The sequence below is a fragment of the Chiloscyllium plagiosum genome, unplaced genomic scaffold (genome assembly GCF_037043375.1).
Source record: "Chiloscyllium plagiosum isolate Xiang-an unplaced genomic scaffold, Cpla_swu_hap1 HiC_scaffold_10, whole genome shotgun sequence".
NCBI lineage: Eukaryota > Metazoa > Chordata > Chondrichthyes > Orectolobiformes > Hemiscylliidae > Chiloscyllium > Chiloscyllium plagiosum.
In genome coordinates, this window is record NW_028270148.1 from 70,541,745 (window position 1) to 70,558,261 (window position 16,517).

At 42.3% G+C, this 16,517-nt stretch overlaps 1 protein-coding gene across 1 annotated transcript in view; it reads right to left on the reverse strand.

The window, feature by feature from the left end:
* LOC122552905 (uncharacterized) overlaps positions 1-16,517 on the reverse strand; it is a 153,254-nt gene that overhangs the window by 58,557 nt on the left and 78,180 nt on the right. Inside the window, exon 8 of the mRNA XM_087991440.1 lies at positions 5,626-5,721. Coding sequence (XP_087847566.1) covers positions 5,626-5,721 — 96 coding nt within the window. The remainder of the gene's footprint in view (positions 1-5,625; positions 5,722-16,517) is intronic.

The window sequence follows — 16,517 nt, forward strand, 5'->3', positions numbered from 1 at the left end:
TTAACAGCTCATTATTACACAATCTTACCTCATGCAGTTTCTCCTTCTCCATCTTGATAGATAGAAACTATAACCAAGAATTCCCAACATGAAAGTCAGAGCAGGTACCTGTGACTCCAAACATCCATCTTGGACACCAAGTACCAACATCTCAGGGCACACGCCATCGGCAGTGGCTGTAGACAACCACATCCATAGATGTTGGCATCCAACATGTAACTAGCCACTTTGCACTCTTTCGGCACATCTCTGATCCACTTGGAAGATGATTCTGCACTTTGGAGTGCTGCTGCCAAAGCCACATTGCGGGCAGGGACAGGTGCCTATATCATGAATTCGATGACGTTGCATCTCAGGGATCATCGCTTGCTTTCTTTGCGCTCACTCACTTCCTACCCCCTTAGATGGCCTCAGCATTCCTGTCTTGCTTGCCTTTTTGCAAGGTTGTCCCCTCACTGTCAAGGTATCTCTGTACTGAATTGCTGTTTAAGACAAAGTCAGGCAGCTGGTTATACTTGGCAGCAAAGGTTAGTGAAGGGGCTGGATGTGTTGCCGTATGGCACTGTGTGACATCAATTTCACATCTGCACCCCTCCACCTGTCCTGGCTTTTCCGACCCTACTGTGGACCTTTTCTCCTGGAATGAGACAAACAGAGGGATTGAGAGAGATGAAAGTGGCTGACACAATTGTTAGTGCTAGTGCAGATGGTGGAAAAGTGGCAAGGTGCCCCGAGTGAGAGTAGGAAGTGCACACAGCATGCAGGATAAGTAGGTTTCGGGGGGGCATGTGTGAATGAGAGCAAATGGCAAAGTTGCTACATGCAATAGTGAGAGGGATGAGCATGATCCTTAGTGCAAGGTGGGTACAGAGAGGTGGTGAAGGTGTGGTATTGGAAAGAAGAAGGTGGCACTTGCCCCAGTGAAGGATTGACCTTCTTGCAGCACTGCTGGGGATTTCTTCAGCCTTTGGAGACAGCACTGAGCCAGGTGGAAACCTCAGACCAGGGTCTGGTACCGTAGTCTCCTCAACTGGTCATGGATGAATGAGCCAGCCCTCGTCTGCACTGTCTGCCCACCAGGATGTTTGTAAACTGGTGAGACATGTGTGTGGCTAATAAAACAAAGCAGGCAGAGCAGTTCTGGACTGACAGCATTTCGACCAGGTGCACAATTCCCCATCAAAGGTGGGCCTGGTACCCAGAGTCCCAGGACGTCCTGGAGTACGTCCAGCTCGGACAAGTGAAATAATATGAAAAGCAATGCACTTTAGGGGCACAGCTAACAAGGGGACTTTGGGGAAGATAAAACGATAAAACGATAAAACCTGTGAGGCTTCATGGAGAGATACCCACCAAGAAATTCACCAAAAATGACACTCAATCAATTTCTTGAAAGATTCCATTCGATAATAATGAACAAATAACATGAGAGCTACACTTCAACAGTGAAATGAGAAGGAGCAGCAAATGTGAAAGAAGTTGTAGTTTTTGAGTGAATTGTTATTGAGTGTTTTTGTCTCCTTTTTCTGGCTTTCCTCTTTTCTGCTCTATTTCATGTCTGATGGTTACTCAAAACCCAGGAGTATATAATGGCGACGCCCTGGGTTTCCCTATTGACAGGTACTGCCCCTAGCCCCCAATGTAAAGTGCCAGGCTCAAGCTCTGAAACTGTAAGAGTGACACCAAATCCCTCCACTACCCACACCTGCCAACACTTACCTACAGTCTCACTCACTCTGCTTGTCCTCTCCAATGATTATACCTTTCATCTTTTATCCTCAACAAATTTCTCTTTTCCTGCTCTCATTCCATTATCCCAGTGTCAATTCTCTCCCCTCCCTGACATCAGATCAAATCAGCACTGGAATAGTGTGAGGAAATGCCATCTGGCCAGAGGTGGGGGCCTCCTACTCAATCTGGAACAAAGTAGAGAGGGTCTCAGATTAGACATACATTGATCTGCAATGCCAATGTACAACTCAATGCTACTGTCCAATCTGCATGCTGCCAGTGAATGCAAATACTGTCAAAACAAAATTGGCAATGCAAATCAGAAAAAAAAACAGTTCCCCAACAAATAAATAACGTTACAAGAAAATGATGCTAAGTGTGGCAGCTTAAAGTGAGGGCTTACTGTAATTAGGTGGTCAGATTGTTAAAATATCTGAGACATCTCTTACAGAAAGGAAATAGGAAAGACTCAGCCTATTGTAAACTTCAAAGGTAAAAGTGAATCTTCATGATCTTTTCTTCCTCGGCAGATCACTTTGTCTTCCCCTCCCCCACCCATCCCTCCAACAATCTTCCAACAGCTGTTGGCTGCTCTTTAAATGATTAGTGTAAAACTTGCCTCCTCGCAGCCCATAAAATTAGAGTGCATCATCATGGGAAGGTGGCAGTATTTTTTGATACGTCTTCTGTTCTCCCTCTGCCCCCCACTGAGCAGTTAACAATGGCAGCTTGTTTGAAGGTGAGATGTGCACTTTCAGAAAGTGCCCAGTGCCATCTAGGAGGTGGTGTCGGCTTTTACTTTAAGCTGCTTTAATGACTCTGTTAATTTTACCATTAGCTCAAAAGTGTTCAAATTAAGTTGCTCCGTGCATTGAGATTGCTTCGGCAATGATCAAAAGTAAGATTTGAAGGCATTCCTATTTTACATAGCTTTGAAACAATCAGTATTTAAAAGGGAGCTCTACCATTCATTGCAAAAATAACTTAGTTAAAGAGTTAACGGTGTGGAATATTTGAGCTGCAGTAAAAAAAACACCAGACAGAAACTAGTAAGTGATGTTTGATATGCTTCTGCAGCATTCAACTTGTGGTGCTGAATGATAAGAGGATTGCACACTAATATTTGTGATCTTTCCATAAAATGAACTGCACTATAAAATCATCCACACTGACATAAGGAAAATCGGCTGGTGTTTAAAATGAGCCTCCCCAGTGAATCTTTTCATGACTGACTGCACGCTCAGCTTCCCCAACTTGTTCTGCTGCCAGGGATTTCAGCAACTGGGTACTGTGACTCATTACAACTCTATTGTTGACCTCCTTCCACCCTCTCCAGCTCTGAACTATTTGTTGCAGTTTTTGTTATTTTCATCTGATTGTGAGCTGTGAATGACTGTCTTTCTTTCTCTCTCTGTTTTGTTACTGGTCCTGCATGTGAAGAAGATTAAACTAATATCAGCTGTCAAACAAAGCACGACTTCCTGTTATGGCAATATATGTGGACAGAGATTACACTTTTTGTCATTCTAATACTGAATACACATGTGCCTGTGTGCAGGGTTTCATCTCAATCTTTTCAGGATTACCAGGAAAATACAGACCTGTAAACAGGTTAATGTTTTTAGAACTGCTAGCTATAGTTCCTTCAATAGACCTATATTCTCACCTTCAGTACACCTGCTTTTGATTTACTGAGGAGAAAGTGAGGTCTGCAGACGCTGGAGATCAGAGCTGAAAATGTGTTGCTGGAAAAGCGCAGCAGGTCAGGCAGCATCCAGGGAACAGGAGAATCGACGTTTCGGGCATAAGGGCTTATGCCCGAAACGTCGATTCTCCTGTTCCTTGGATGCTGCCTGACCTGCTGCGCTTTTCCAGCAACACATTTTCAGCTGCTTTTGATTTACATCTATCAATATTCAAACAAAATCTTTGCTGTCTCTGTTCAAACACAATCAGAAGGACAGTCACCACATTGGTCAGAGGCCAACTCGAATTTTCCAGTCATCCTCTGGGAACTCAGTCACGGCTGCCTAGGGATGACCCAGCTAGCAGACTGGGTGGGCCAAGACTCCTGGATCAGTTGCATGCCTAGTCGCCCCAGACCTATCTAGCCCCATCTGCAGCCCAGGCTACTCGGTGGAGAGATATAGCGGGATGGGGGAGCTGTAGCCATTTTAATTTCAAAAGTATTCAGGGGGCACCTCAAGATGCAGGCTGCAATTCCTTCAGTCCAAAAGGCTCCTAATATCAAGAGCCTACCCACTGTTCCTAACTGGACTATGACTATGCCCTCTGAACACTAAATAAAGACCAAAGTAAGTGCGGATGCTGGAAATCAGAAACAAAAGCAGAAATTGCTGCAAAAGCTCCTTGTTCTGAGGAAGGGTTGCTGGTCCCGAAACATTAACTCTGATTTCTCTTCATAGATGCTAGCAAACCTGCTGAGCTTTTCCAGAAATTTATGTTCCTGTGGCCACTAATTGGAACATTTTGCAAAAAAACACTTTTGTGCAGGGTTGAGACTTGCATTTGACCCAGATGCGTAGGCCCTGGCACCAAACAGAAAACCCTGCCTCAAATCTCTGGCCTGTTATTCCAGACCAAACAGAAGCAGTTCTGTCACTGATATGTGGATATGTTAAGCTCTATTGATATGGTCTAGGACTGCAGATGTCCAGGTAATTTTCCATCAGTTCAACCATAAAATGCTGTTTTTGGGAGGAAAAAGAACTCACATGAAGGGAGTAAAAAAATTTAACTTTGCAAAGTATCCAATAAAAACAACCATGTACTAAAAAGATTCCAGTTTAAGAGCTGGGCCACGTTTGATTCTATTTCAAAGAGATGGACTTTGCAAAAGAGCAAATCCAATCGAAATATGATATAAATTGGCCAGGTAACAATTGAAATAGTTTGGTGTTAATGAAACAATCACATGAAACAAGTGCATATGGAAAGCACTTCTGACTATTTGATCCAGAAGAACAGGCTAGTAACTGGATGAGGAGGCCCAGGTTCAAGACCCACCTAATCTAGAGGTGTGTGATTAAAAATCTGAACAGGTTGTTTGAAAATATTTGTTTTTTAGAAACAAACCTGCAGAATCCTTGCATTCTGCACCTCCTACATGCCGGTTGAACACCTGCTCTCTTAACAAGAGCATCAATGATGTCTATAACTGAAAAATAATGACAAACTCTGTCTTTTGCTGTTTCAATTCGCTCTATATTGTAATAGTATCCCAAAAAAAATGCCTTCTTTGAATTTTCAACAAATTAATGCTAGCCTTGCCCGCTGTAAATCTTCACTGCATATTTATTGGGGTGCTTCTCAGCTGTCACTGCCAAAGACTATAACTGGCCTGTGAGTAATGCCTCTTGCAGTTCTGCTGACTGCCAAGTTATGCTCTGTTTACCGACTCTCCAATATAATCTTTCTTCTGTGGGCTGAGTTGACTTTGACAGTCACTTGTGAAAAAATATTTTCAAATAACTTCATCCTCCTAGAATGCCTATGTAGTTCTACACTGCCAGCAACAACCTGAAATGGTTGTTTTTCATCTTCCCACAGATTTTCTTTTGTTTGCCTTCGGGTTTTGCAAATGTATTATTTCAGCTAGAATTCAATGTGTTAATGGTCTTTATATCTTGACTGCACAGAAGAATGACTAATGCTACATCTCCCCCCCCCCGCCCATCACAATGAGCATCTATCTCCATCCTGTGAGTTTTAAAAAGCAAGGCAAGCAATTTGTCCAGCACCTACTCACTTTAGGTGACAACAATTAATTAGCTGAAGAGGAAAAGAAGTATTAATTCTAACACTGGGTGGTGTGTCTGCTGTTGAAAAACACTGCTAACTAGAGAGCATTGGGCCTGTGGGTTTGGCACCTACCTTGGGAAACATTTGCTCAGTTTCTTCCTGCACTTTCCTTTGTTTGCTCACGAGATAATTTATGTGCTGGAAGCTGGATAATCCTGGAAGCCCAGCCTGTGGGAATATGAATGAATACAAACGGTGGTGAAAATATAGATGGGAAAGAACTTTCATCAGTAATCGCTTACCTCCTTCAAAAGCTGCTGTGTCATAAACCACAGAGTTTTATACTTTTCCCTTTGAAAGTTTTGTAAACTCACGTTTGTAAAAAAGATTTAAATAATTGTTCTATAAAAGTGAAGTAAAATAACTTTATCAAAAGAAATAATGATAAACAGATATTATTTTGATCTTCTGTAATAAGTGTAGTTTTGATAAAGATGCAAATTCTTTTTTTGTGTCGTATTAGAAGGCACTGTCTGGACTTGGCATATAAAAGAGGTTGTAGATTCGATTCCTGACCAGGGCTGAGTTAACTAGAACTCATTTATTTAATTAGTCTCAGTGTTTTCAAACTAATAAGAGAGAGCTCTTGTGGTATAGTGGTAATGTCCTTACCTCTAAGCCAAAGGCCTGTATTAAGTGTCACCTGCTCCAGAAGTGTGCAGCCCCATACAGTTGAATAGCAGTTGCCATTCAATGCCATGATACCATAATATGATGAGAGTCAAGAGGCCGGAAATTTTAAAATCCTCATGCCAAGGATTCTTGGACTGTCTTGATTAATGTTTTGGGTGAAACTCTTGCAGCCTCTGTTTTCTATATTTTACAAATGTGCACTCCTGGAAGTGTCGAGGAACTTACACATGTCCCTTTCATGAATGATATTATCTACTTTCCTATACCTGTTCAACATTAAACCCTGCTGTGTTGAATTATACACCTGTAGATTTAGCAATGGGCACTGTATGGAGTTGTCTAAAAGTGAAGATAATCTTCTCATCGCTGGCTACCTCCCAAACAAATTAAATACAGAAAACACAGGTTATTGTAATTAAACTTCCACGCAAGGTAAGCAAACCTATTACCAGAGTAATTTATGCAGGCATCTGGTAATCAAAGTTACTGATGAATTTGGCATTAAGAATAAGTAACTCTTAATGTAATGCCATTTTATAATAGATTTCCAGACACACTAGTCAAGATCAGAGAATGAATTCTATAAATCTACATTGCTGAAGGGATCCTCTCACGCTCTGGCTGAGTCAATTTGAAACGTGACTCATTTCTAAATTATGCAACAGGAAAGCTCACTCCTGCTCAAGACTGCATATGCATAAATTAAGCAAGTAAATAAATATTGTTTGCTTCATTTTTGTACTGCTCCTCCCTCTCTTTCTACTCTCCTCCCTCAGTCTGAGTGGCCACATTGTATGACTAGCAACCTGGAACACATTTTCACCCAGTCAGAAATATTTTGAAAATGGAGGGCATGTGCTAATTCCAGGCTTCTTGACCTCATTTTCCAGTTTCCACAGGGATAGGGAGCAGGGATTCATGATGTGGCCATAACTTGAACTTCTGACTCGCTTGCTCCATTGCAGAAATAGATATACCATCATCATCCACAATTTTCATGGGCTTGGATCGGTTTTCAAAAGGACTCATGGTTTATGGTACCACAAAGGTGGTGCATTATGGCCCCCCTTGCCAACTGTGTGCCCACTCACCCCATAAGGCACTCATGCCCCATACCAGGCTACATCCTCCACCCAGTCCTAATGACATCTCATACCCAAAATTTAACTGATGGCATTTGCAGGCATTAGATTAAATTAGATTCCCTACAGTGTGGAAACAGGCTCTTCGACTCAACAAGTCCACACCGACCCTCCGAAGAGTAACCCATCCAGACCCATTTCCCTCTGACAAATGCACCTAACACTGTAGGCAATTTGGCATGGCCAATTCACCTGACCTGCACATCTTTGGACTATGGGAGGAAACCGGAGCACCCGGAGGAAACCCACACAGACACGGGAAGAATGTACAAACTCCACACAGACAGTTGCCTGAGGCTGGAATCGAACCTGAGTCCCTGGTGCTGAGAGGCAGCAGTGCTAACCACTGAACCACTGTGCTGCCCCTATGTTTACCCATGAAAGCCTACTTGAACCAGCTAATCTTAAACTTAAATTTCATTTACAAAAGTAGTTATTCATGCATTGTTTTCAAATTACTGATGAAAAGAAATTTACAAGGATATTGCCAGGACTAGTAGTCCTGAGTTATAGGGAGAAGACTGTATTCCGCGGAATGTACGAGAATGAAGGGTAACCTCATTGAGGTGTATAAAATCATGGGAGGTATAGATAGGATGAATGAATCCCCATCCCAGGGATGGGGAATTGAAAACTGGAGGCATAGCTTTAAGATGAGAGGGGAAAGATTTAAGAAGGATGTGAGGGGCAACTTCTTCTGCAGACAGCGGTGCATACATGGAATGGACTGCCTGAGAAAGTGGCCACTTCCTACACTTTCGAGGCAGGTACAATAGCAACATTTCAAAAGAATTTGGATAGGTACATGGATGGTAAGGTTTACAGGCATATGGACCAAATGTGGGCAATTGGAAATAGCTGAGTGGGCATGCTGTCTTGTTACTATAGAGTCCATTACATAATACAGTGAGTGGATAGACATGGAAGTACTAATAGTTTGGCATGGGAGAATAAATAGTCCAGAAGATGAGGGGCATGGCTTGCCACGGATGGGGCAAGAGGGGCTTGTTGTTTGGTGGGGGGAATGAGATACCATGAAGGGTAGCTGGAAATTCCCAGGGAATGTGTAGGAAGTGGTTGGTGAGGTCTAGAGAGCCTTGCTGTTTTTATTATGAGTGGACCAAAGTCATACAGCTCCAAAGCAGGCTCTCTCTCTCTCACACACACACACGCACACGCACACGCACACACGTCACTTCTGTACTCAGCTCTTCTTTTGGGCTGACGAGTGAGAGGATCACATATACCTGAAAAATAAACTGAAAAAGGGAAATTTGGACTGTGATGTTTCAGATAAAGACCACTCATACACACACATACATAAAACATACAGCCAACGTGGAATTGAATGATGTTCATTCACTTTTTACACAAGAACATCCTTTAGAGAAACTGGATTTGACACTTTTGTAAAGCTAGCTATGACTCCAATCAGCAAAGAATTTGTCCCTGATTCTCATTGACTCCAGTATTGTCAGGCTTCTAAATACCACACTCAACCAACTACAAGGGCAATCACCTTCATTTCCCCTCCGGGGTTCAGCTCTTTTATCCATGCCCAGACCAAGGATGTAATGAAGTCAGCAGCAGAGCAGAGCTGGTGGAACCCAAATGTCAATGAGCAGATTATTGCTCAGAAATTGTCACTTGATAGCACTGTTGATGGCACCTTCCATCACTTCACTGATTATCGAGAATAAGTTTGGATCAGAAATTGGCTAGCTGAAAGAAGACAGAGGGTGGTGGTTGATGGGAAATGTTCATCCTAGAGTTCAGTTACTAGTAGTGTATGCAAGGATCTGTTTTGGGGCCACTGCTGTTTGTCATTTTTATAAATGACCTGGATGAGGGTGCAGAAGGATGGATTAGTAAATTTGCAGATGACGCCAAGGTCAGTAAAGTTGTGGATAGTGATGAAGAATGTTGTGGGTTATGGAGGGACATAGATAAGCTGCAGAGCTGGGCTGAGAGGTGGCAAATGGAGTTTAATGTGGAAACATGTGAGGTGATTCACTTTGGAAGGAGCAACAGGAATGCAGAGTACTTGGCTATTGGTAAGATTCTTGGTAGTGTAAATGAACAGAGAGGTCTTGGTGTTCATGTAGAAAGATCCCTGAAAGTTACCAGCCAGGTTGATAGGGTTGTCAAGAAGTTGTGTTAGCTTTTATTAGTAGAGGGATTCAGTTTTGGAGCCATGAGGTTATGCTGCAGCTGTACAAAACTCTGGTGTGGCCACATTTGGAGTATTGCATACAGTTCTGATCACCGCATTATTGGAAGGATGTGGAAACTTTGGAAAGGGTTCAGAGAAGATTTACTGGGATGTTGCCTGATATGGAGGATAGGTCTTACAATGAATGGCTAAGGGACTTGAGGCTGTTTTCGTTAGAGAGGAGATGGTTGAGAGGTGACCTAATTGAGACATACAAGATAATCAGAGGGTTAGATAGGGTGGTCAGGTAGAGCCTTTGTCCTCCGATATTGATGGCTAGCACAAGGGGACATAGCTTTAAATTGAGGGGTGATAGATATAGGACAGATGTCAGACGTAGTTTCTTTACTCAGAGTAGTAGGAGCGTGGAACACGCTGCCTGCGACAGTGGTAGACTTGCCAACTTTAAGAGCAATTAAATGGTTATTGGATCAGCATATGGACAAGAATGGTATAGTGTAGGTTAGATGGGCTTCAGATTGGTTCCACAGGTCAGCGCAACATCGACAGCCTGTACTGCGTTGTAATGTTCTATGTTCTACGTTCATGGCTGATTTTGGGTTTCAACTCCACTTTCCCATGGATTTCTTACATCATTTGATTTATTAATACACCAAAAATATGTCTGCTTCAGACTTAAATATATTCAATGATGGAGTATCCACAACCTTCTGTGATAGAGAATTCTACAGATTCACAATTTTTTAATGAAGTAATTTCTCCTCAGTTCTAAATGATCAACCTCTTATCTGGAAATGATGCCTCTTTGTTTTCTAAATTTCTATAGAGGCAAACTATCCTCTAAGTATCTGTCACATCTAGTCACAACCTTGAATGTTTCAATTAGATCACCTCCTCAGGGAAGGTAATGGCCTAGTGGTGTTATTACTGGACGTTAACCCAGAGAACCAATAATGTTCTGGGGACCTAGGTTCGAATCCCGCCATGGCAGATGGTGGTGTTTGAATTCAATAAAACTCTGGAATTAAGGGTCTAATGACGACCATGAATCCACTGGAAAAACCCATCTGCTTCAATAATGTTCTTTAGAGAATGAAACTGCTATCCTTACCTGGTCTGGACTACATGTAACTCCAGACTCACAGCAATGTGGTTGACTCTTAACCGCTCTCTGGGTAATTAGGGATGAGCAATAAATGCTAGCCTAGCCAGTGATGCCCTCATTCCGTGATGAAACAAAGAGAAAACAATTCTTCCAAACTCCAGAGAATGCAGACCCTGGGGCTAATCGAGTAAGTTTATGGTATAGTGCTTCTAATACATGTATATTCTTCCTTAAATATGAAGATCAAAATTGCACACAGTACTCCAGGCGTGTGGTTTCACTAGAGTACCATTCAATTGTATTATTCTTGGGACTGCAATTGCCTTTGTAATAAAGGCCTACATTACCTTTGTTTTCTTAATTGCTTGCTTCTCACTTTTTCTTTTCCTTATGTGAATACACCCAGGTCTCTCTGAACATCAATATTTCATGCCTTATAGAAATTATTTGGCTTTTCCAGCCTTTCAACCAAAATGAATAACCTCACACATCGCCACATTATTTTCCATCTGCACCAATGTTGCCCACTCACTTAATCTGTCTGTATCTCCTTATAGCCACTTTGCGCTTCCTCATAGCAGACATTTTCTTACCTTTCCATCATCAACAAACTTGGATATATTTCTCTCCATTTCCTGGACTAGATATTTTTAATCAACTTGTTACAACACAGTTCCGCAGCAGGTGGGACTTGAACCCAGGTCTTTTGGTCTCTCTCCTGCTCTAAGATTGTATAGATTATAAATAGCCAAAAGCTTCAGAACTGATCCTGTGGCACTTTACTCATCACAGTGGTAATTAATCACTTATCAAACAGGTAAAGAGACACTCGAAGAACTGCTCTCACTTCCAGCAAAATATATTATTGTTAAGAGGAGGGCTGGAGATTTTCAAAACTGGATTTTACCTCAATGCTGTTCCATCTCCCCTTCTCCCAACTTTCAAAAAAATTGTGTCCTCCCAGACCCGGGAATTTCAAATCTTCAATGTCATATTTGAGAAGGTGCTGCTCGATGAATTGTGTGGTTGATTATGTGGTCCATAGCAAGCCTGAGGTTGTTATAGCTCACACACTAAATACTGCAGTCTAGCCACAGAGAGCATGCTGTTGGAACAGGGGCAGCAAATGGCCTTACTGTAAATGGAAAAGACTCTCCAAGTTTTCATTTTGCACTACACCAATCCATGAAATACCATATTCAAGGAATCAATTTTACTTCAAGTTAAAGACAGATGTGCAAAATACATATTTAAATTATTACAAATTGCAGACATTTTGAAAACATTCAGGAAAAAAAATTCTTGATAAAGGTTCCATAATCATTGCAAACAAAACTTAGTCTATTCCCCTTTAAGAGCTCCAACCCCAATCAAATCAATTAAAAATACATATTGCTGCAACATGTTGCTATGTTTGAATCTTTTGGGCATTAATACAGTTGCAACCTTCACAGCTAGTATATGTAAGCACCAGCTCCTTATATTCTAGTTTTCCCATATACTGTTAAAACTAGATTTGTATTCTCATGTTATCTGTACCACACAGCTGTGAGTAAACGCTGCCCATTACCTTGTACTTAGGATCTCTTTCAGCACACATTTTTGCACCCACCAGCCAAAGTGTGCCAGCACTGGAGTGAGTAGTGTTATCGGGTGTTAGCTGCACAGCTCAAAGACTGCTCTGAAAAGTATCACATCATTAGCATGCTCTTTAGAACTTTAAAATCCAGTTCTTCACACCAAACCAGATTAAATTGGAAAAGGATCAGTCGTGATTTTAGCTAGGTGAACACAACAAAATAAGGCTACAGTTTCTATCTTGTTATGAATGTAATCTGGTCTGCAGTAACAAAGATATTCCAATCTTAGTATCGCTTATTCTTCATGGAATGAATTGAATTCATTTGTTTCAACTGCAAAATGATAAAGTTCACACATCTAAGGGAGTTGATAGTAAAATTTTCCAAGTTGAACACAGGCTAATATTAAGTGCACAGAATTAGTGGTAGCCTGGGCTCTCATATTTTCAGTGCTAATTCCAAAATGGACAGGGTGATTGGGACACGCAGAAGAGATTGTACTGATTTACTGTATCTTAACATTAGGCAAAGTAGCATAGCAATTATTTAAATTAAGATTTTAATCCTTATATTTTTTTCTACCAACGTAAGTTGAGTGAGTTCTCCAATGGCATCTCACCAGGATCCTGCCATTTTAACCAGCCAATCTGAGCATGCACTAAGGAACTAAAGTTAGCGGGTTTCTTAATTAATGATACAAATCAAAGACTCTTTGTCGAACAAACAGACCTAGGAGTGCAAGTGCCTATTTCCTTGAAAGTGGAATCACCGGTAGATAGGTGCAAAAGGTGTTTGGCACGTTTGCCTTCATTGACAGTGCGCTGAGTATAGGAATTGGGATGTCATGTTATGGCTGTACAGGACATTGGTGACATTATTGGACTCTGATTCTCTGGCCTGCCTTTACTGCCTATTGAACAGTGAGAAGGTTTATACATCATAATCAAGATAAAGCTATTTCTCCTCCCTTGTGGAATCTGGAGAATCACTTATTCAAATACTCCGCAGGTACCTTGGACCAGTATGCCACCACCGTCATAGACTTTATCAGCAAATGTGTGGAGGACTGCATACTGAAGAAGTCAGTCCGGGTGTACCCCAACAGGAAACCCTGGATGAATCAGGATATACAGAACATTCTAAAAAGTAGGCATGAGGCCTTCAGATCAGGAGACCCACTCAAATATAAGGAATCCAAGCATGACCTTCGCAGAGCCATTAAGACAGCCATGGACCAATACCAATCCAAACTAGAGACCCAGACAGACACCTGGTGATTATGGCAAGGATTGAATGACCCCACAGGTTCCAAAAAAGAGACAGTGCAAAATAGCAGATGATGACACATCCCTCCCAGATCGTCTCAGCGCCTTCTATGCTTACTTTTTTGAGAATTATTTGAGCAGAAGTAATACTTATTCCGACAAGTCCTGATGAACCTATCCCAACAGTCACTGCATCAGAGGTCAGATCAGTTATCCTTTGTGTGAATCCAAAGAATGCCATGGGACCAAACAGAGTACCAGGCCGTGCTCTCAGAGCATGCGCAGATCAACAAGCAGAGGTCTTCGCAGACATCTTCAACCTCTCCCTGCAGCAGGCCACTGTCCCTGCCTGTTTCAAGAGGGCCAACATCATCCCTATGCCTAAGAAGGCTCATGCAGCAAGTCTCAATGACTATGAGCAGTGGCCCTAACTTCAGTGGTCATGAAATGCTTTGAAAGGCTGGTCATGGCATTAAGCAACTCCAGTTTCCCCACTACTCTTGACCCACTCCAATTTGCCTATCGGACCAACAGATCCACATCAGATGCTATATCACTTGCCCTTCAATCCTCCCTAGAACATCTTGACACCAAGAAACAGCTACGTAAGAATCCTACTCATTGATTACAGTTCAGCCTTCGACACTATTATTCCCTCAAAACCGATTACTAAATTTAGTGATCTCGGACTAAGCCCCACTCTCTGCAACTGGATCCTCAGTTTCCTGACCCACAGGCCACAGTCAGTGAAGATTGGGAACAATATTTCATCCTCACTAACACTCAACACTGAAGTCCCCCAGGGGTGCATATTTAGCCCCCTACTGTACTCACTGTATACCCATGACTATGTCACCAAATACCAGACTAATGCCATTTACAAGTTCACTGATGACATTACCATAGTCGGTCAAAACTCAGACGGCAATGAAACAGACTACAGACAGGACGTGGAAGACCTGGAAAAATAGTGCAGAGAACAATCTAGCTCTTAATGCCAGCAAAACCAAGGAACTCATTATTGACTTTCAGCAGGGTGTTACTCATGCCCCCCTACACATTAACAGCACAGAGGTGGAACGAGTGGAGAGTGTCAAGCTCCTGGGAGCAGTCATCCAGAACAAGCTTTCTTGGACCCTTCATGTGGACACACTGATTACAAAGGCCTAAAAATTTCTCTTCTTCCTCAGGCATAAGGCGATACCCTTGCCAACTTTTATTGGTGTGCCATCGAGAGCATTCTGTCTGGATGTATCATTACCTGGTATGGCAACTGTACCATTCAAGACGGGAGAGGGTTACAGAGAATGGTGAACTCGGCCCGGACATTCATAAAGACCAATCTCCCATCTATAGAATCCACCTACCAGGCCCGCTGTCAAGAAACGGCCACCAGCATTGTCAAAGATCCATCCCACCCTGGCAATGTTTTTCTACAATTTCTACCATCGGGGAGAAGGTACAGAAGCCTGAACACACACACCAGCCGGTTTCGAAACAGTTTCTACACTACTGTTGTTCGAATACTGAATGGACTCACAAATTCTTAACATTCACCTGTACCTGTGTTTTTGTTTTTGCTGCTATTTACCTATTATTTACTTATCTATGCTACTTAATATGTGATCTGCCTGTATTGCTCACAAGACAAAGCTTTTCACTGTGCCTCGGTTCACATGACAATAAGTTTGGACTTCAGCAAGGCATTTGACAAGGTTCTGCATGGTAGACTGGCTAATAAGATTAGATCACCTGAGATCTAGGGGACCTAGCCAATTGAAACAAAATTGGCTTGAAAGTAGAAGACAGAAGGTGACGGTGGAGGGTTGTTTTTTTTGGACTGGAGGCTAAGACCAGTGGAGTGTCATAAGGATCAGTGCTGACACCATCAATTTTCATCATTCATATAAATGATTTTGATGTGAACTTAGGAGGTATGGTTTGCAGATAATACTAAAATTGGTGGTGTATTGGACAGTGAAGAAGATTATCTGAGAGCACAATGGGTCATTGATCAGATGGGCCAATGGGCTGAGGATAGGCAGATGGAGATTAATTTAGATAAATGTAAGGTGTTGCTTTTTGGTACAGCAAACCAGGGCAGGACTTATACACTTAATAGTAGGGCCCTGGGAAGTTTGCCGAACAAAGAGACCTGGGGTGCAGGTGCATAGTTCTCTGAAAGTGGAGTCATAAGTAGATAGGGTGGTGAAGGCAGGGTTTGGCATGCTTGCCTTTATTGGTCAGTGCATTGAGTATAGAAGTTGGGATATCATGTTGTGGCTGTAAAGAACATTGGTAAGGCCAATTTTGGAATACTGCATTCAATTCTGGTCGCCTTTCTGCAGGAAGCAAGTTGTTAAACTTGTGTGCAGGAAAGCTTTACAAGGATGTTACTGGGACTGGAGGTTTTCAGCCAGAGGGAAAGGCTGAATAAGCTGAATAAGAGTTGGAGACTGAGGAGTGATCTTATTGAAGTTTATAAAATAGGATGAATAACCAATGTCTTTTTCCTAGGGTGGGACTGTCCAAAACTAGAGGGCAGAGGTTTAAGGTGAGAGGGGAAAGATTTAAAAAAGACCTGAGGAGTAACCTTTACATGCAGGAGATGGTGCATGTATGGAACGAGCTGCCAGAGGAAGTGGTGGAGGCTGGTACAATTACATTTAAAAGGCATCTGGATGGGTAGATGAATAGGAAGAGATACGGGTCAAATGCTGGCAAATGGGACTAGATCAGATTCAGATGCCTGGTCGGTGAAGATGAGTTGGACTGAAAAGTCTGTTCCCATGCTGAATGGCTCTACAAGGTCGGGTCTCCATTTTGTGAGGCCAAGCCTGGAAGCTAATGAATAATATTATGGCCCCAACATTTGTGGGCAGGTCTGGAATGACATAAACCAAAACTGATCTGAAGCATATATTTTGGCATAGATATGCACAATAGTTCCTCATCATATCTTAGAAGGGCAACTCCTGGAAGGCAGCTGGCTAACAGGCCGACAAATGAACAGGGATAGGCCAACATTGGGAGCACTAGAAGATGGGGCTGAGGGAGCAGAAAGAG